General features: G+C 37.5%; 1 protein-coding gene and 1 pseudogene across 8 annotated transcripts in view; both read left to right on the top strand.

The window, feature by feature from the left end:
• Positions 1 to 21062, top strand: part of HERC1 (HECT and RLD domain containing E3 ubiquitin protein ligase family member 1) — a 191763-nt gene that overhangs the window by 43940 nt on the left and 126761 nt on the right. For all 8 annotated transcript variants that reach the window (XM_045540891.1, XM_045540861.1, XM_045540869.1 and 5 more), the window contains exons 2-6: positions 1414 to 2369; positions 9136 to 9231; positions 15021 to 15215; positions 16027 to 16338; positions 20815 to 20911. In XM_045540891.1, the coding sequence (XP_045396847.1) occupies positions 1440 to 2369; positions 9136 to 9231; positions 15021 to 15215; positions 16027 to 16338; positions 20815 to 20911 (1630 nt within the window). In that variant the 5' untranslated portion in view covers positions 1414 to 1439. The remainder of the gene's footprint in view (positions 1 to 1413; positions 2370 to 9135; positions 9232 to 15020; positions 15216 to 16026; positions 16339 to 20814; positions 20912 to 21062) is intronic.
• LOC123642998 lies at positions 16872 to 18801 on the top strand (annotated as a pseudogene).

Below are 21062 nucleotides of genomic sequence, written 5' to 3'. Positions count from 1 at the left end.
CTAGATGCTAGCCCTTCAGGGCTTCCAACTGAGAATCTGGCATGTTCATTGTGGCCCTTACCCTGGTGGATCCTGAACTTGAATATGTATCTCCTTAACATGGCAGACTGCTGAAAACTCTGCTCTGCTTTTCAGAGGATTTCTGCTTAGTTTCTTAGCCCACTCCCGTATGCAGCTTTAGAATTCAGCAGATGAAGGGATCGTTCTTCATCTCTCCATTTAAATTCAGATCTTGAATCCTTAAGTCCCTAATTATGTCTTGTTAGCTCCTCAGTACAGCCAAAAGCTGTGCTGGCTTCTCTGTTTTCAAGCAGTGACCTTCTGCAGAGGCAAACTTTGATTCTTAGCACCCTGCCCTATGCTTAAACTGGCAGATATCCCCAGGGGAAAAGCATCTTCAGAATGTTAGCTTACCTCTGCACTTTCCTCCTCCCTGAAATCCTGATTCCTCTTTCTTTGGTTGCTTCCTTTAAGCATATTTTTAAAAAATTATCTGTTTTTTCTAGTTATTCTTGGCCAGAGCATTGATCCGTCCCAAGCTACTTTATCATACTCAGAAGAAATGTCTGACTTAAATTTTAAAAGCTCTGTCTGCTTTGTTGGAATAGACTTTGTGGGGTAAAGATTGAAGGCAGGGAGACCAATAAAGAGGCTCCTTTAATGACCCATGAGGTGATGGCTTGGACCAGGGTAGTAACAATGGAGAGGGAGAAATGGTTGGGTTCTGGACATATTTGAAAATAGAACTTACTAATTGCATTTGGAGTATAAGAGAGGGGGGAATCAGTTATTACTCCCAAGGTTTTTGGCCCAAGAATCTAGAAGGATAGAATTGCCATTTATTGGGATGAGGAAGTCTACAGGAGGAACAGGTTTGGTGGGTGGTGGTGGTAGTGGTGGATTAGAAGTTTAGTTTTAGATATGTTAAGTTTGAGATGCCTATTAGATACCCATGTGGAGAGGACAAGTGGGCAATTGTACATATGAGTTTGGAATTTAGGGAAAAGGTCTGGGTTGGAGATACAGGTTTGGGAGTCATCAGCATGTAGAACCTACTGTTAGACTGACGCTGGGATCAGAACCTGAAGGGAAAAAAGGTACATCTGAAGAAATCACTACTTCTTAAAATAAACTTTTTATTTTGGGATTTTAGATTTACAGAAAAGTTGCAAAGATGGTACAGAGTTTCTATATACCTTTTTCCCATTATGGCTTAATGTTAACATCTTAGATAGCTGTGGTCCATTTATCAAAACTATAATACTGACTTTGGTACAGTGCAATGAACTAAGCTCCAGACTTCATTTGCATTTCACCAGTTTGAAATTACTAATGGTAATGTAAGATAGAAGTTTAGAAATATTTTATGAATCATTCATATATATTTTTGACTTTTCTCTTTTGCCTTTGCAGAACTAATGGCTGAAGGATAAATCAACATGGCAACTATGGTTCCACCAGTGAAACTGAAATGGCTTGAGCACCTGAACAGCTCCTGGATTACAGAGGACAGTGAATCTATTGCTACAAGAGAGGGAGTTGCTATTCTGTATTCTAAACTGGTTAGCAATAAGGAAGTAGTACCTTTGCCCCAACAAGTTTTATGCCTCAAAGGACCACAGTTGCCAGACTTTGAACGTGAGTCTCTTTCAAGTGATGAGCAGGACCACTATTTGGATGCCCTTCTTAGCAGCCAGCTAGCACTAGCAAAGATGGTATGTTCAGATTCCCCATTTGCTGGGGCACTTCGAAAACGACTTCTTGTACTCCAACGTGTCTTTTATGCACTTTCTAATAAATACCACGACAAAGGCAAAGTGAAACAGCAGCAGCATTCTCCGGAGAGCAGCTCTGGTTCAGCAGATGTCCATTCTGTTAGTGAACGTCCCCGATCAAGCACTGATGCACTTATAGAAATGGGTGTTCGAACTGGTCTGAGTTTATTATTTGCACTTCTAAGACAAAGTTGGATGATGCCTGTGTCAGGACCTGGTCTCAGTCTTTGCAACGACGTTATTCATACTGCAATTGAAGTTGTGAGCTCTTTGCCACCATTATCTTTAGCAAATGAAAGCAAGATTCCTCCTATGGGCTTGGACTGCTTATCACAAGTAACAACATTTCTTAAAGGAGTAACTATTCCTAATTCTGGGGCAGACACTTTAGGTCGTAGATTAGCTTCTGAGTTGCTGCTTGGTTTAGCAGCTCAGCGAGGCTCTTTGCGGTATCTTCTTGAATGGATAGAAATGGCTTTGGGGGCTTCAGCGGTTGTAAATACCATGGAGAAAAGCAAACTACTGTCAAGCCAGGAAGGAATGATCAGCTTTGACTGTTTTATGACTATATTAATGCAGATGAGGCGTTCTTTGGTACGTACTATAAATCTTAACTTTAAAATTCATAACTAACAATTTTTGGAAAAGTCAACCCAGCTTTTAATGAATTGGTGGTAATAGTGAATGACTTGAGACTTCTTCAGGTGATTATTAATTAAATATTTTATATACTTGGAAGAAACTTTTGTATATGTTGATATATAGGGACAGACTAATTGGTACAGTGTTAAGACCACTAGATCAGGAGTCGGGTTTGTAGCTTTAGTTTTATGGCTTCTTATGTGAACTTGGGAAATTCATCTAATTTCTTTGTGTTTTAGTAAACTCATGTGAGGGATTTTGGCTGGTGAGTGTGGAGGTCTTTTGAAAAAAATCTCTATTTTCATCCTTCCCAATTTTTATTAAGCATTTAGCATATGCCAAGTATTATTCTAGATTCTGGAGGTACAGTTTCTACCTCCATGGAGCTAACAGCCTAGTAGGGAAATTAGGCAATAAATGTGTAATTTCAGGTAGTGAGAAGTTCTAATAAGAAAAACAAGGGAAGGAAAGGGAATAGAGAGTGATGGGGGGATAGAGAGTGATAGGCTCAGGACAAAAGATGGGAGGTGGAAGGTGTGCTATTTTAGTTAATGTGGTCAGGGAAGCACACTCTTGAGTTGACATTAGAGCAGAAACCTGAATGAAGGGAAGTGATGAGCTAAGCAAAGATCTGTGAAGAGTGTGTGTCAGAGGAGACTGTTTGACTATCATAATCTTGGGTACCATGTTAAAGAATAAATAATAAAATGTAGCATAGTATGATCAATTTCAAGAATTTATAAAACTGAAATGTAATACCTTTGTGAAAACCAAGAATAAAAATTCAAATGTTAAAATACAAATTTAGAATATTAAGGCTCAAACACTTATAAGATGACTTAATTTCAGTTAGGTTACATTGATCAGTCATTTTGGTGTCCTTTGTTACCAAATATCAACTAACATATTTATTTAGTTAAAATAACTAAATATGCCACTTGTAAATTATGTGTGTATTTTTCAAGTCTTTTTTCCTCCCAAATAAATGGAAAGGTTTTGGACAGAAATGTTTCATGAAAAAAAAATTATGTTAAATTTATTTTCAAACCAAGTGCATTTAAGTTTTCACCTAGTTTACATTTTGCATTGGTGAACTGGAACTGAATGGTAAATATTGGGTCATGTTTTACAATATGATTGTAGCCAAGTACTTAGAGATTTTAGATCATAAGATTTATGAAAATGTGAATTTCTTAATGTTAACTAAAAATAAGAAAAGCATGCAGTACTTTGTTTGGTTTACGGAATGTTGACACATTGTGTCCTGTGATCTTCACCTGAGGTGAGAACCCAGAGCCCGGGGATGCAATGATGTAAGCAGGAAAGGCTTTAGGGAACAGCTGTGGGAGGCAATTAGGCCTTTTGTGTTATTCAGTATTTAAAAAAAAAAAAAAAAATCCTCTTACTTGCACATATTTTTCTAATTTTGTTTTCTTATTCTTATACTTTTGGTAATGTTTTCTTACTCTACATTACTTTCAGGTTTGTAATGTCATTTAATAGCCTAAAATAATATATCTATTCATGATCACATGTTAATATTTCTGTGAGAAGTCACTCAATTCCTTGATTTCTGGGCTATTTAGTTTGCATTGCCTTTGTTACAAAAAGATATTAGTTATCACACAATATAGTTATATGATTATTTGCTTGTCCATGGTGTATTTACTTCCTGAACAAAATGCTAGATACCTTGAGTCAGAGGCCTTTCCCTACCTTACCCTCTAAGGCCTTATGCCCAGGAAACTAGATTTCTTTTCTTGGTATCTGCTTAGCCTCATTGTCTAGGCTTGCTTGTATGCATATTTACTAATTGGCTGATAGTTTAATTTTTTTTTTTTTTTTTTTGAGACAGAGTCTTGCTCTGTTGCCCAAGCTAGAGTGCAGTGTCATCATCATAGCTTACTGCAACCTCCTGGGCTTAAACAATAGTCCTGTCTCAGCTTCCTGAGTAGCTGAGACTGCAGGTGCTTGCCACCATGCCCATCTAGTTTTCTATTTTTTGTAGAGACAGGGTCTCGCTCGCTATGTTGCTTAGGCTGGTCTCGAACTCCTGACCTCAAGTGATCCTCCTGCCTCAGCCTCCCAAAGTGCTGGGATTACAGGTGTGAGCTATAACGTCCAGCCCATAATGTGTTTTATTCTTTATTTAATTAATCTATAACATCTCATCCCATTCTTTGTTTGACTTCTTTGATTTCCTACTCCCCAATACCTGGAGTAAGGGAGGAAGAGAACTAACCTCTATTGAGTGCCTACTACCCACCAGGTGCTTTATATATACTATCTCATTCAATTATCATGTTAATCTGTGACACAGATATTATTTACCCTTATCTTAAAGATGAAGCAACTGTGATAGTGAGCTTGAATTTACACATCTGTTGAACAAAGGAGCTGGAAATGTAACATGTACTCCTGATTTAAGTACTTTATCAGCCAGATACTATGTTAAGTAATTTTTACAGCCCTGAGTCTATCTGCAAAGCCCATGTTTTTTTATGACTACTATATGCAGTTTTTACCCTGCTTATGTTAAATTGATCTATTTTTTCCATGAAGGCCTACCTTAAAGTAGATCTAAAATATAATACATTTGTTTTATTGCTGGATTTCCTGTTTTCTCTCCACTTGTCCTCTTATTCCCAGACAAAATACCAAATACATCTAGTCAGGAGGTCTCTCCCTCCTTCCCCTCCAAGGCCATACCCTATAATATAGCTCCTTATTGGGACAAGGGTGCTCCAGAAAACTAGACTGTTTTCCTCGGAATTCTGAATCTATTCTGGGGAAGAATCTTGTGTGTTTGATGCAGTTTGGCTCTCTCAAAGTCACCTCAGGCCTATATTCAACTGAATTTTAATTGAATCTCAGAGTGGTTTCAGGGGAAAGGAATGTTTATTTAATTGAATTTTATATTTATTATTCCCCTTGCACAGTAAGTGATAGAGTCTGATGCTTTTGATCTCTAGAACCCGTATTTCTTACTCTTTACTGTTATCTGAGAACTTAGGAAATGTATAGAGCTTCTCTTGCTATGTTAGACCCTACTAACTTGACCTAATCTTCCCTGTCTTAAGTCTCTCTACCCCTGAATAACTGGGACAGAACTTATCTCCAAGCTAGAAGTTAGAGGGAGAGACACATACCCATTGATTGAGTACGTGGCACAAAGCCTAACAAAAGTTCAGTCTGTAAATTATATTTATAATACTTGTGTGATTCTTCATCTCTGCCAGCCAAATGCATATAATTGTGTTTGAGCGGGACCTCAAGATACTCACTAATTTACATTTAAATAAAAGTAGAGATACAATGTGTACATCTTCAAATCTAAAAAATAAACAACCATATAAATGCCACTGACCTTTGATGCCACTAGGTGTTCACTGAGCACAGTATACCAGATACTGTTAGGTACTGGGTTAAAACGATGAATATGTTTTAGGCAGCCCACAGTGTAATGAAAGAGGGATACACAGACATTTGAATTGGTGATAATGGGCTATATAGTAGAGGTCTGCACTGGGAGGAGGTGATGGGGCACAAGAAAGGGCTGGAGTAGAAGAGGCAGAAAATGAAGTTAGTTGAAAAGGAGACGTCTGCCTGCAAATTTGAGGTGTGTAAGTTGCAGCTGAAGCAGTTCTCAGATGAGAAAACCAAAATTCACAAAGTGACTGAGGTGTGGGAGAGCAAGCCCCTGGTGTATGGAGTGGAATGGGATGAGATGAGGTTGTAATTTAGGCAGGGCCCCACATCCCATGCTATGGGGCTTTGGGACTTGATCCCATAGGCAGTGGGGAGTCATTGAAGCAATTTTGAGTAAAAACAGCCAGAAGAAAAGGAAAGGTACTCTATCTAGTCTTATATCCTTATTTGAATGTCTTAGACAAATGTGGAGTCGGGGAAAAGGTATATTATTTTGCATATGATAGATATTTAAGAGGAAGGTAACTGAATGAAGACCTGTGAAACTACAAATTTATGTTATTTTAATTTCCACTTTATTTTTGTATCATTGAACTTCCTATCATATTTAACAGTTTATGCAGTTGTACATTTAATTGGGCTATATTTTCCAAAATTTAGTTTCTTTAGAAATGCCCAGCTTTAGCCCTGTTTTTATATATTATATTATGCAGTATAAATATTTATTTAGTAAACATACTTAGTTTACAAAACACACTAAGAATTCTGTGTAGAATGCATTTTAGAGGTGTCTTTAATCAAAAAGCTGGAGTAGGCCGGGTGCAATGGCTCACACCTGTAATCCTAGCACTCTGGGAGGCTGAGGTGGGAGAATCCCTTGAATTCAGGAGTTCGATACCAGCCTGAGCAAGAGTGAGACTCCGTCTCTACTAAAAATAGAAAAACTTAGCTGGGTGTGGTGGCCGGCCTGTAGTCCCAGCTACTTGGGAGGCTGGGGCCAGAGAATCGCTTGAGCCCAGGAGTTTGAGGTTGCTGTGAGCTGGGCTGATACCACTGCGCTTTAGCCAGTGCAACAGAGCAAGACTCTGCCTCAGAAAAAGAAAAAAGAAAAAGCTGGAGTAGTCTCATCCTTAACTATCGACTTTTGGGAAGAAATCAAGAATGGTCATTACAGACATCGTTTGCAGGATGTTTTATTGGTTTGATATTCTTAAATTTAGCAAGAATTTATTAAAGGCTTCCGGTATTTTTTTTCTCCTTGTACACAATGCAAAACAACAATCATTGTTACCAGTTTTGAGATCTTACTATGTTTAAGAACTGTGCTGAGCACACATAATTTCAGTTTATCTTCCCAACAGCCTTAAGTGTTATGGGCATTATTTCTGTCTCAAGATGAGGAAACTTACCCTCCGTCACAGAGTCAGTAAGTGGTGGAGCCTAGATTTAAACCCAGCTCTGTCATTGAAAACTTTATTCTGTTTTCAACATTTTCTTCCATACTGTAGAAAAGCATAAAAGAGAGATCATGATGGCCCTGGTGCCAGCTCCTAGAGAGGTACAGTAGCCTACTCTTCATCTCCTTTTGGTTTGGTGATCACTAGAGTTGGCCTTTAAATAATGGAACCACAGATTACAATTCCATTTTCCCCAGAAATGCTTCGCAGCTAATTATGGAATTTGGAGAGATTGGGCCAAAGTATTTGCTGAAATAGCAACCAACACATTGTAAGTCTAGGGACTAGTTATTTATGAACACTCAGCTTTTAGTATGATTCCATACCTACAAGTCTGGACCCTAAAGCCTTGCTATTCAAAGTGTGAGCCTCAGACAGCAGCATTGGCATCACCTGGGTGCTGTTAGAAATGCAGAAGGGTTGGGGGATGGGGGGAGGGGATGGAGGTATGACTACATGGTGAGTGCCAGGCACACTGTCTGGTGAATGGACACGCTTGAGGCTCTGACTCGGGGGGGATGGGTGGGACATGGACAATGTATATAACCTGAACTTATGTACCCCCATGATGAGCTGAAATTAAAAAAAAAAAAAAAAAAAAAAAAAAAATGAAAAAAAAGAAATGCAGAAGGTAGCTGAATTTTTAGTGTTTTTATTTAAAAGTTTTTGTTGTGCATTTTCCCCTGATAAGAGTTGATGGACATTTCATGATTGTTTTATTTACTTGGTGGAATAGAAAGAGGGCAGATGAGTATATAGTACAACTTTTAAAAAACCTGCAAAACTTTAGCATATTTTGAAACTTAAAAAATTCTAACTAAGCTTTATTATTATAAAAGCTAGATTTAAATAACTGGGAGCATATTGTTTGAAGATATTGGGATTTTATGTTTGGTCCAAAATATTCATTTCTTTCATTATTTAGGAATCAGGTTCATTAAAATGGTTTGATTTAATAAAATCATAGCATCTTAGAGTTGGATGGAATCTTGTGGGGCATCTAGGTCGACCTTTCCTCCACAGTAGGGGATATATTTTTCTATGGTATATCTGCCAAGTCATTATCTAGAATATAAGTATTTTTACAATATAGTATCCTATGAAATACCAACAAAAATTTCACAATTACAGGATTGAAGGATATGGAAATTTGAGGGGCAATGGATATTGAGTTCACTTTCTGATTTATCATTTTTTAATGAGGTAATGATTTCTTCCATTGGGTCTAACTGTGGAAGTAGGCATTAAGTCCCAGAGAGGTGCTGTGATTCCTCAGCTGTGCTAGGAAAAAGGTGCTTTGTTGCTAGTGTAGACAGTAGCTATATGACTTGATTTCCTTGGACCTTAGTTGTGCTGAAACTATGGGAGGGACAGATTTTCTGCAGCTGCGTTCAGGGTCATGACAAGTTGACTATTTTCTGCTTGTCTGTATGCTTGAGGGGGCAGGTGGGCAATGCACGACCTGGGGAGTAGAGTATTTCCTGGGACTACATTTTGCTGGATATTGGTCACCCAAAGAGTATGTAACTGGCAAAATTCCACCTCCTTGACTGTTTCTGGAGCCCTGTGACCCTTGGAATAAATCACTTTTTCATAAGGTAATTAGTGAGGAATTGATGCTTAATTTATCATTTGACTCAATAGCCAGGTCTTCTCTAACACTTCTATGTAAAAGTTGATTTCATGACCTAATGTTAAGATTTGTTCTCAATGCACATACTCATATAAACAGTTTTTGAAATAGATGTTGGTTTTGTAGACCATTTAAGTGATTTTAATTCATATGTGTCTCTCTCCTTCCAACACTATATACCACAATGTTTTAATTATAGGGTTCATCTGCTGATCGGAGTCAGTGGAGAGAACCAACTAGAACGTCTGATGGCTTGTGCTCGCTCTATGAGGCAGCATTATGTCTCTTTGAAGAGGTATGTAATAATCACAGCCTTTGTTTTAAAAAATGACTTTGTCTTAAAATGCTATGATATGTATTTATTCCTTGAAAATATTCCATTCAATCTCTGAAAAGGCTATAAAAGAAAGTGGCACCAGTGGTTGTCTCTAGAAGAGTGATACTGGGTTGTCTAGGGCTGGGTGGGGCCTTGGAGACATACTCTTCAATGTATATGCCCTTTTATTCATTTTGAATTTTGTATCATGTGCTGGTAAGTTTAACGGAAAAAATTTTAAATTAAGTAAAACAGGTACAGAAAGACATACAAGCAAATGTATGGCTTAATGAATTATTATAAAATAAATGTTCTTTTAATCTGTATCCAGGTAAAGAAATAGGATTTTGCCAGCTACTGAAGAAACCCTTTCATGTCCTGTTTGAAATCCCTTTTCGCCTCCCCAAAGTAACCACTATTCTGACTTTTAGGGTAATCACTTCTTTGTATTTCTTTCTAGTGTATCATCCAGATGTGCATCCTTAGACACTATAGTTCAGTCTTGCCTATTAAAAAAAAGTAAAATCTTTAAATCAGTTTATCTATAGGTTACCCCTCTATTTTTTTTCCTTCCATGTATTTGTTAGGAACCTAGGCTTTTTAGGATGTAGAATTACCCACAGTATGGATTTTGCTGTTTGATTATTCAAGGTATAGTTCAATATGTTTCTTTGTCCTCTGTAAGTCCTGTAAGTTGGCAACTGGATCCAGAGGCTTAATTAGTCTCAGGTTGAGTCCTTTGTCAAGACTATTATATACATGGAATTATATTCTTCCATCTGGTTGTCTGTCTTTGTGATGCTTAATAACTAATCTATTAGTTCTTTTGTGGTTGGTTGCAAAATGGTGATATTCTCTCATTTCTTTTTCATTTATTAGTTAGAATGTTTTTATGAAGAGATGCTTCCCTTATTGACTGGTTACTCTTCTACAGTTCATACAGGAAAGGCAGAATAAATGCGTTATTCTCCCCACTTGCTTTTTATTTACTAGTTTTCACTTTAATGCCCCTATCTTTCTCAAAATTTGACTAATTAGCTTTATTTAAAAAATACCATTATGAGCCCACAGATTTAAACCTGTTTGGGTTTCAGTCCACTGAATTATTATCTGTAGTGAAGGTCATATTGTTTCATCTTTGGCTATAGTCTCTTCAGGGTGGTTCCTAAATTCTCTTGACATAAGCCTACTAATCTTTTGGTAGCTTCCTTGCTGTCTGATATATCACATTGTTCCTGGCTGATCTTGTTCATTTCTTGCCCTAGATATGGAATCAGCTAGCTATTTCTCCAAAAAAGGCTTGATTTCTTTTGTTGGGAAATGATATTTCAAGACTGCAATAAGAATGCTAGAGATGGTTACTGCTACTGAGATGATCTAACTGTTTCTAGGCTTTTAGAGTAGACAGAGCTAGGAAGTGTATGTGTATGTGTGTGTATTTAAAGCTTACATACCTCATGAATTCATAATGATACTTTCAAATTCAGAATTATAGAATTTTTATTTAACCTTTTCTGTAATACATTTGTATCTTTTTTCTTCTAAGCTGAGACTGTTGATTCACAAGGAGATACAGGGATGATAATATTAGAATTCCCATTATTACTCATTTGTTTTAATCACATGTTAGCACACACACACACACACAAACACAAACAGCAGTCCTAAAACAACAAGACATATGGCTGCTGTATGATTACTGAAAACAATTTTTTTTGGATATGCTCTCTTTTTTAATAATTGTATTATATCTATAAAAGCATATTAGTCATTACATACTCTGCCTTTTAACCCTCATTTAGTATTAGTTCTACAAGTAACTATATATTTAATGTTCACTACCTACTAGTCTCTGTGTCAACGTCATACTATTCTTTTTGATTGTTTCAAACTCATTCTCTAGTAGGTTTTTCAATAAAGTCTCATTGAAACAAGATTCTCTGAGTTTTTTTTTTTTTAATTTCTTCCCCAAATGTGTTCACAGGAATCTCTGAGTTTTTTAGTTGCTGTACTTGCTATTCTTGAAAGTCAGTTTTGAGAATATAAGATCTTTGGTTCACATTTTCTTTTCTTGTATATCTTAAATATGTTACTCTGTTTTCTTCTGGCATGAAGTGTTGCTGTCAAAGTCCAAAGGTAACCTGATTTTCTTTCCTATGAGTCATATGCTCATTTTGCTAAGAAGCCCAAAGGATTTTTTTTCTTTAAAGATCAGTAATTTTACTATAATACATCTTGATATTATTCATTCTTGGTTGATATTCTTAGAGATGTGAGAATTCAATATGTAGTTTCAAATCCTTTTTATTTAGGAAAATGTCCCTAAATTATAGTTTCTAGAATTATTTTTATTCCTTTCATTTGATCCTATTGTTAGACATATTTTGGATCTTTGCCTAACTTTAGTGTTTGTCACTTTTTTGTGAATATTTTTTATATCTTTTTTTATTTCTAAAAATGTCTTCCTTTTCAAGTTTTGTTACTTTTACTTAGGGCTTTATCTACAATATTTATTTACTCTTGGATTTCTTCTAGTTTAATCTTCATTTCAAAAATGATTTTTTTCTTTTATTTCTGATCTTTGTTGAGTTATGTTACCTCATTCTGAGGGTTTCTAATTCAGATTTGTGTTTTTCTTTCATGTCTTATTTAATTTTCTTAATTCCTTTTAGCTTGTTTTGGAATAGATTACAGTTTGATCTGTCATATGAGCAATTTCCTTCTGGCATGCTTTTATTGTAGGGATGTTATTCTCCTTTTCCCTTTTTTATGATAACTTCAAATGGGATTTGACCTCAGTACTTTTCTGTTGCTTATTTTTATGTGAAATTAGTTTTCCTGAACTTGTAGAATGGTGTGGCATTTAAAATAGCTTTTCTAACTTCTTAGACTTCTCCCTGTGTTGTTTTTTTATGTAATATTAAAAAAAATATAGTGGTTTCCCAGCTTGTTCCCCTTCACAATTTTTGTCTTGGTATTCTCCATCTTTCCTCTCTGTTGTCTCTTTCCTATTTAGTTTTAATTTCCACTACCAGTAGTTTTTCCTCACTGTGGGGGCTTTGTCCTGGAAGGGAGCCCTGGCTGGTTGATTTCAAGAGTTTGCATTTGCAAGAGCTAGATTACTCTAGCTTTTTTAGAACCTCTCATCATGGACTCCTTGAACCTACTTGCTATGAGAAAGAGCAAAACTCTTCCTAGTTGCAACTGCTGTTCTTAGATTGGCTCATTGTCCTTGCCAATGAGTACTTGACAGGCTGTTTTGCGCTTCTCCTGTTCTGAGGTCCTTCAGACATTCCATTGCTTCCTCCTGCACAGATGCCATGACAATGCAGGTTTTGTGGTTGGTGGTGGTTTGTCCCCACCCACTTATATTTTGGGATTTTGGAGGCTACCTTGTCACCTACTTTGTTATGAATGTTAAGCATGGGTTTGGAGTTTTACTTTTTAGTGATTTGGAGTGTTTAGAAAATTAGGTTGCTGCCGTCACTGTCATCTTCCTGTCTTCACAGAATCCTATCCCCCACCCCCCATTTTGTTTCTTTTTTTAAAAAAAAAGCATTTCTAAACCCTGTGAGATTTTTTTCTTCCTCCTCCTTTTTTGGGGAAGCGGGTGAGGGTGACCCCTATTTCTCTCATAAGCCATATTATAGCATAGACCTTTAGATGAACAATTCTGACCCTCTTGGCTCTAGTATCCTCCTTTTGTCTCCAACAAAATTTCAGATCTACTCAAGAGGCTGAGGAATGAGGATCCTTTCAGCCCAGGAGTTCAAGTCCAGACTGCGCAACATAGCAAGACCCTGCCTCTTAAAAAAAAATTCAGATCTTTTATTAGGGACTGGCAGCTTTCATTTACACATATTTTGTATAACCTCAGAACTGTTCTCATGTTCACTGGAAAATGTTTGTCTAGCACACATATTATTCTGTTGTTTTTGATATTATTTAAAAATCTGACTAAAATGACTCTATCTCCTCCCATTTAATGTGCTGGCAACTAATGTGTTGACTTTTTAAGATTTTTTTGTTTTCTTTTTGAGACAGGGTCTCCTTCTGTCACCCCAGTGAGAGTGCAGTGACATCATCATAGCTCATTGCAACCTCAAACTCCTGGGCTCAAGCGATTCTCCTGCCTCGGCCTCCTGAGTAGCCGGGACTACAGGTGTTTGCCACCACGCCTACCTAATTTTTCTATTTTTTTGTAGAGATGAGGTCTCACTCTTGCTAAGGCTGGTCTGAAACTCCTGGCCTCAAGTGATCCTCCCACCTTAGTCTCCCAAAGTGCTAGGACTATAGGCTTGAGCCGCCATGCCCTGCCCGCTTTCTAAGATTCTTTTATTGTTTTGCTTGATTCAGCAAAAAAACTAAAAGGCAGACAAATTGACAATAGCTGTACTAGAGTTAATTATCTTTATTGAATTGAGTTCATACAAGTCAATAAAAAAATCTTTTAAGTCCTAAAAAATAAGTGGGCCACAATTAGTTCACTTTACAAAATGTGGTAACGAAATAGATGGAAAAACTTTAGCTTTGCTAATAGTAAGAAAATATGAAGTTAAAATAATGGCATCCTCCTTTTTCCCTACTTAAGTTTGCAAAAAAATTTAAAAGCATGATACCCATTATTGGTATCATGATACTGATACTCTCATGTAGACCTGTTCCTTGGTTAGGGCAACTGGGGTGGCCACCCTGGGTCTTGTGCTTTTGGCAGGGAGCCTGGATTTTTAAAAAGCTGCATGAAAGGCAACAGACTTTACCATTATATTCAACAGAAATGGTAAATAAGCCATGATTCATATTTATACACACACACATACACACACACACACACACACATAGAATTTCTCTGAGCCTTCACTATTTTTAGGACAGCCCTCCTTTTGTATGTTGCTGGTGACATAGCACCATTTTGGAAAGCAATTTGATGTATATTTCTGGAATCATAGATTAATTATCCTTTTTCGGATGTAGAGTCTCATTTCTGAGGTTCTCTAATAAGGAAATAAAAAATATAGTAACAACCGTATTCTTAAAACTTGCTTATATAATAAATAAGTAGAAAGAGTCTAAATGTCCTATTAAGAGAAAGTGAAGCTGGGCACAGTAGTGTGTACCTGTAGTCCCAGCTACTCAGGAGGCTGAGGGGGAAGATTGCTTGAGCTTAGGAGTTTGAGTCCAGCCTGAGCAAACATAATAGAATCCCATCTCAAGAAAAAAAAAAGGAAAGTGGTTAAGTAAATTGTGATTTTTGTCATAGATGGAATATTATATGTTCAACGATGATGACTGGGTAGAAACATGGAAAATTTGGCATGACTCTTTTGTATCATTTGCCACTTTTATATACCCACTGTGATTACTGTGTTAAAGAACATGTATGTGAAAAATTCTGGAAGAACATACATAAAATAGAAAACATTTATGGTATTTGGGTGATAAGATTGTCAGAGGTGATTTTTTTCCTACTTTTTTTTTAAGCTTTTGTTTTTCTATAATGCTGTTGTGTGCGATAATAAAATTTTTACTTAAAAAAGGCTTGATTCTATGTCTCCCCTTCCCATTTTTGCTACCTTTATTAGTATATTTTAGTGGTTTATTCTGCATGAGTAAATAGTCTACCTGTGTTTAAGACTAGATGTGGTATCCTTAGGTTATTTGAGTAGTTGTGAGTATAAGAAGTAAAGGCAACAATAATTTCAGAGAATATGTATATATATGAAAAATGTCTAGGCTAAAACTTATTGTATATTTTTGAATTTTAATAGGTTTGCAGAATGGCTTCTGATTACTCAAGAACATGTGCTAGCCCAGATAGCATTCAGACTGGTGATGCTCCCATTGTCTCGGAAACCTGTGAGGTTTATGTTTGGGGTAGCAACAGCAGCCATCAGTTGGTAGAAGGCACACAGGAGAAAATATTGCAACCCAAACTGGCTCCTAGTTTCTCTGATGCTCAGACTGTAAGTTCTCTGTATACCTTACAAACTGGTAGACAATAGTGTATATATTCATGCTTATTTGCTTTAAATAATGTTAAGAATATTTTTAAAAGGAGTGAAAATTCTTGATCATTGTTTCTTATCTATACTGTTTCTATACCATACTGCATCAGTTTTTTCATTTTAATAGAAAAATACATTTTAGTCCTCCATATCCCTGATAGCATTTCCAAGTTTCAAAAAACTAAATTGACACCTGGATTTTTAGAAAGCATTATGAATGACAATAGACTTTACCATTATATTCAACACAAATGGCAAATAAGACTAAATAAAAATTGGAATTTTCTCTTTGCCAGATTGGTATTTCATTTTCTTCTTATGATCACATTTTTTACATTTATAGCCAAGCTTGAACTTTGTATTTTATTATTATTTTCATTAAAATGTTTATTTTAAATGGGTTTAGGATGTATTTTGTATGGTTCTTGCTATAATGGACCCCAAGGAAGTAGTAAGGCAATTTTATTTCTTGCCCTTCCCCCATTTATAAGAGGAGATGCAAACATTTTACTTTGTTGTTTCATTCAGTCATAACCTGGAAGATAACCTGAAAAGATAAGATATGCATGAATTTGAGCTCATGCAGTGATGAAGTCAGCATGAAAAGGCCGTTAGTTTTCTATTTATTCCTTAATCTCTATGGAGAGTTATGCCATATTCTGCTTTAATAGACTTCCTTTGAGCCTCTTTGATAAAACCAGCCTTAAATATTATACTTTGATTCTCACAGAAGCATTTTATATTTACAATTCTGTGTTTTTGTTTACAGATTGAAGCTGGACAATACTGCACTTTTGTCATTTCTACAGATGGTTCTGTGAGAGCCTGTGGTAAAGGCAGCTATGGGAGACTGGGCCTTGGAGATTCCAATAACCAGTCTACTTTGAAAAAGTTAACATTTGAACCTCATAGGTCCATTAAAAAGGTTTCATCATCTAAAGGATCTGATGGTCACACTTTAGCTTTTACAACAGAAGGAGAAGTCTTTAGTTGGGGAGACGGTGATTATGGGAAACTGGGACATGGAAATAGTTCAACACAGAAATATCCCAAGCTTATTCAGGGGCCTCTGCAGGGAAAGGTATGTGCTTTCTTTTTGGATTTAAAAATATAATTAGATGCAATAGTGTTATAATTGATGATATCTCTGAGATTTTGATGTGTTCTTTCTGAAGTTGCCCCTCATCTTCTACCATTTGGCTTTTTCTTTTGTATGCTTGATAGTTTATAGAACACTTTCACATACATTATTCAATTTTAATTATTATGTTCTTATAAGAATAATTCTTATTCTTGTGAGGTAGTTATTATCCCCATTTCACAAATGAGGAAACTGAGAATCATTCATTCAACTAATATTTAGCACCTTCCAAGTATCAGGCAGTGTTTTAGGCATTAGACATAGCAGTGAATAAGACAGACAAAGTCTCTGTTCTATTGGAGCTTTAATCTTTGGGATAGATAATAAATAAATTAGCAAACATATAAAATAATTTCAGATAGTAGTAAAGAAAAAATTGAGTAGTACAGATTAAATTGGGCAGGGTGTCATATTAAATGATGAGGTCAGAGGATGCTCTTGTGGGAGGTGGCATCTTAACAGAGACCTGAATGATGAAGCATTGCGAGCCCAAGGTTCCACACAAATAATTGGCACTGTTAAAAACTGAACCTAGATTTTCTCTTTTTATTTCTATTTGATCTTTCTTTAAAGAGGTAAAGGTATTTTCCTAAACGTATATGCAATTATACCGGTTCCACTATTTTAAGATTGCATTCTTTCCATGAAAGTTTTCTTTTATAAAAATCTTTGTATCTCTGTCCTTTGGCATCTCTCCTGTAGGCTTCCCTGGTCCTCTAGCTCCCATTTCCCTGACCTTTTTGGCCCCTGGCACCCTGCTGGGCCTTAAGTGTGAGGTAGACCGGCACCGTTCCTTTGCCCTAGTCTGTGCACCTTGACGTCACTATGAAACCATTGCCTTTCTATGAAGTCTACAAGGAACTCATCTGGCCCACCACCCTTGCATTCACTTCTAGCCAGCAGTTTGAGGAAGTGCACTTTACTTTTGCCCTCACTCCCCAGCAAGTGCAGCAGATTCTTTCATTGAGAGGTTCTACCAGGAATCAAATGCAATTATACCGTACAGGTGCAGCTAAGGTTTTTGTCTCTGTAAAATCAGCTGCCCCAGGAGGATTATTTCCCTCCCACCCTCTTTGTCAAGGTCAGTGGAAAACTGTGGCCCCTGCTGGTTACCTTCACCACCCTGCTGCCCGCTGCCAAGAAATGGTCTGAGCCCAAGAAGCCCAGCCACCCATCAACATCACACGCCTGGCTTGACTTTTGGCCACTGTTTCCAACAATCATTGTGGTCAAATGATCATCTGAGTTTGGATGAAATTACTCCTTGTCTGTGTAGCTGGTGAGGCAGTTGACTTCAGGGACCCTTCTACAAAAACTCAGAGCAAAGGGTATCTGAAACCCAGACTACTCCTGGGCACCAATCAAGGAAAAATTGACTGCTGACCCTGATAGTGAGGTGGCCACTACAAGTCTCTGGGTGTGACTCACGTGCCTGCTAGAGAAGATGTGCCTGACTGTCCTGTGTTGTGCCCTCAGCTGAGCCCACCTGCAGAGCTTCGATGCTGCCCATTATCTACAGATGAATGAGAAGAAGCCAATGTGGACATTCCTGTGTGTGACAAGAAGGCTCCCTATGAATCTCTTATTGATAGTTTATTCATGGAGATTCTTAATTCCTGTTTGGATTGTGATGAGATCCAATTCATGGAAGATGAATCCTTGTGTCCAGTGAAACCCAAGAAGGAGGCATCTGAGGTTTGCCCCTGCTAGATGGCCCAGTCCAAGAGGGAAATTCATCAGAGAATAAGAAGAAGGTTGAAGTTATTGACTTGACAATAGAAAACTCATTAGATGAGGAGGATCTACCTCCAACCAAGAAGCACTGTTCTTTCACCTCAGCAGCCATCCCTGCCCTAGCTGGAAGCAAAAGAGTCTTGATGTCTGGTCACCAATCATCCTCAGTGCTGCAGAGCCCTGCTGTGGGCACACTGGGTGGTGATTTCTTATCTAGTCTCCCACTACATGAGTACCCATCTGCCTTCCCACTGGAGATGGACATCCAAGGTTTAGATTTATTTTCTTTCCTTCAGACTGGGGGTCAGCACTGTGGTCCCTCTGTCATCACATCACTAAATGAAAAGGATGTCCTTGGCACTTCTAGTACTGAGGGACCCCTTCCTACTTTCTAGGCCCACGGGTCCCCATGTTGGAGAGCTTCCACTGTAGCTCCACTCCAGCATCCCCTCCTGCCTGTGTCAGCAGCATTATGGCCTCTGGGGAGTGGGGTCTGGAGGGAGGGGCATGGAAGACCCCTGCCCGCAGGTCCCTGTTTGACTGGCTGTTGGTCAGGCATCATTTCCCTGGTCTGAGTTCCTTGGATTATGGAACCTTCAGCGGGCTTTGGCCAAAGGCCAGACAGACCTTCATGGACACCTACTTTTGGTCTCATCTCTGACAAGGCCAACACCCAAAGGGTTAATATTTAACCTTTTTTTTTTTCTTAAAGGACATTGGGGTCTATTTTGGGGTATGTTCTTTAGATGGTGGCACGTTCCTTTGGGTATGTTAACTTGGGTAGTGGGAGGCAAATGGGATGGGATGTGAACTGGAGAAGGGCTGAAGCCTTAGCCTTCCTTGACTATGTCTAGAGCCTTTTGGGGAAGGGGCCTTTCTCTTGTCTCTCAGATGTCCTCTCTTCACATCCCCAAACCCATGGCTCTGATTCTTCCCCCACATCCATTGTCTCTGCATGTCCATTCCGTTACCTTTGTCCACACAGACAGGTGGAGAAACTGAGACAGGCAATTTCAGAGACAGATTATTTTGGGTTGTGGATTTTTTGTACATAAGCAAGAAAAACCAAAATACTCTAAAGGTGGCTTCCTGACCTTCTACTTCCAGTATGACTGAGGAGGAGATAAGGCCTTAGCTGTGATCCCCAGGGGCTTGGGAGCAGAGCCTCACCTATTGCCTAGGTCTCTCTCTATTTATATATTTAAGTTCACAATGTTTCTTATGCCAACAGGCCCAGGGCCTAAGCTTCTAGAGGCCCATGACCCTGTTATTAGGCCTGGCTCATTCTGCACCTTTCCAGGGAGGTGGGCAGACCCTTGTGCCCTCCTTCCCAATCTCCTTTTTCAGGCTTCTCCAGGGCCTAGGACTTATGTTATAATTTTACTTTTTATTCCCAAAGTTGCAGCGAAGCTGTCACCCGTGATAAAGGTTGTGAATGTTTTGTGGAAAAAAAAAACTTTATAAAGTCTAAATTTTAATTTTATGTCAGGATTACAAGTGGAACACTTTTTCATTCATGGAAAGTTGTCTGGCAGGGGTGGCTGTCAAATGAGTTTTACTCTATTACATCTGGCAGTACTTTAACTTACACATCAACCTTAGAGCAATGGGTCTTGGAACATTCCACTTTGAAAACATTAAGGATATTTTATGAGATGTTACACATGGGACGCTAAGGAACGTCAGATAAATACTATTTGAAATTGTATTTTCCTGGTCTTTTTAGCACCTTCTTTCTTCCTTAATTCCATTTCTTTACTTATAGCCTATTCAATGTTCTATTTTTATAATAGAAACATTGCCAATTAAAAACAATATAGTATGAGCACTGTGCAGGAAAAATGTCACAAAATTTTAAATTAATACTTTATAGATAAAAATTTCAGAAGTTCTTAGTATAGTATCTAGAATGTATTAAGTGCTCAGCATTTTTAGTTGAATCTAAAATTTGAATTTCCTAAGATGAGTTATAATATTTGGAGATTAAAAAGACATGGAGGTATTAGTGCAATCATTTTCTGTATATATTTTTTTCAATAGCCAGTGATTTTGATCAGTGTTAAAAGATTTGAGTGATCCCCAAATTATGTTGCTATATACCCCTGGTTCTACTCATCAGTTGTATAGTTACTTGACGGTAAAGAGGTACTATCAGGAGTTTAATTAACATAAGCTTATATACTGCTTAGATCTTTTTGTACTGGTAATAGTCAATATCTTTTCGAGAGTTATCCTTATGATATTAATAATGAGTTTTTCTTGATCAGCCAGGACTGGAGGTTTTATGTTAACCTTATACTTTAAACTTGTCATTGTTCCATGGGTATTCAACTCTCTCCAACTTTTTGAGTAGACTTGATTGGTGATGTTATATTCTTGCGAGTGATTAGATTGATGTATTCAGGCCTCCTACTAGCCCTTACAAGGCCTTTGTGTGAATTGAGAAAAGTTGTTCTCTTCTCTGGATGGTTTGTTTAGCAAGCAGAGAATAGGCTGTATTTTAGCATTTACTTGACCTCTTAGCCAGTCAGCCTTGTCCTGAGCACAGCCTCCACAACTATATATGGGAGTTCTTGGATGAGTTGTGAATATTAGTATCTCCGAAGTCTATGTGTAGAATCAAATATGGACTATGTGTTTTAGCATCTATGTGCTCATCAAATTCACTTGTGTGCAATACAGGTAGTTGTTTGTGTGTCAGCTGGATATAGACACAGTGCTGCTGTCACAGAAGATGGTGAATTATATACATGGGGTGAAGGAGACTTTGGAAGATTGGGTAAGAGTTTTTGAAAATTGAAGCTATTCTCACATAAAAATAGAAATGGTTACAGTTATTGAGAAGCAGTGAGAGTAGATTTAATAGGTCAAAGACTATTACTTATTTTGCTAGTTTTAAGCTCAGAGAAAGATAATTTTATAGAGATAAT

The sequence above is a fragment of the Lemur catta genome, chromosome 1 (assembly GCF_020740605.2).
Source record: "Lemur catta isolate mLemCat1 chromosome 1, mLemCat1.pri, whole genome shotgun sequence".
In the NCBI taxonomy this organism is placed as follows: domain Eukaryota; kingdom Metazoa; phylum Chordata; class Mammalia; order Primates; family Lemuridae; genus Lemur; species Lemur catta.
The sequence above is the reverse complement of the archived record's forward strand: the minus strand, read 5'-3'. Positions and strand labels throughout refer to the sequence as shown.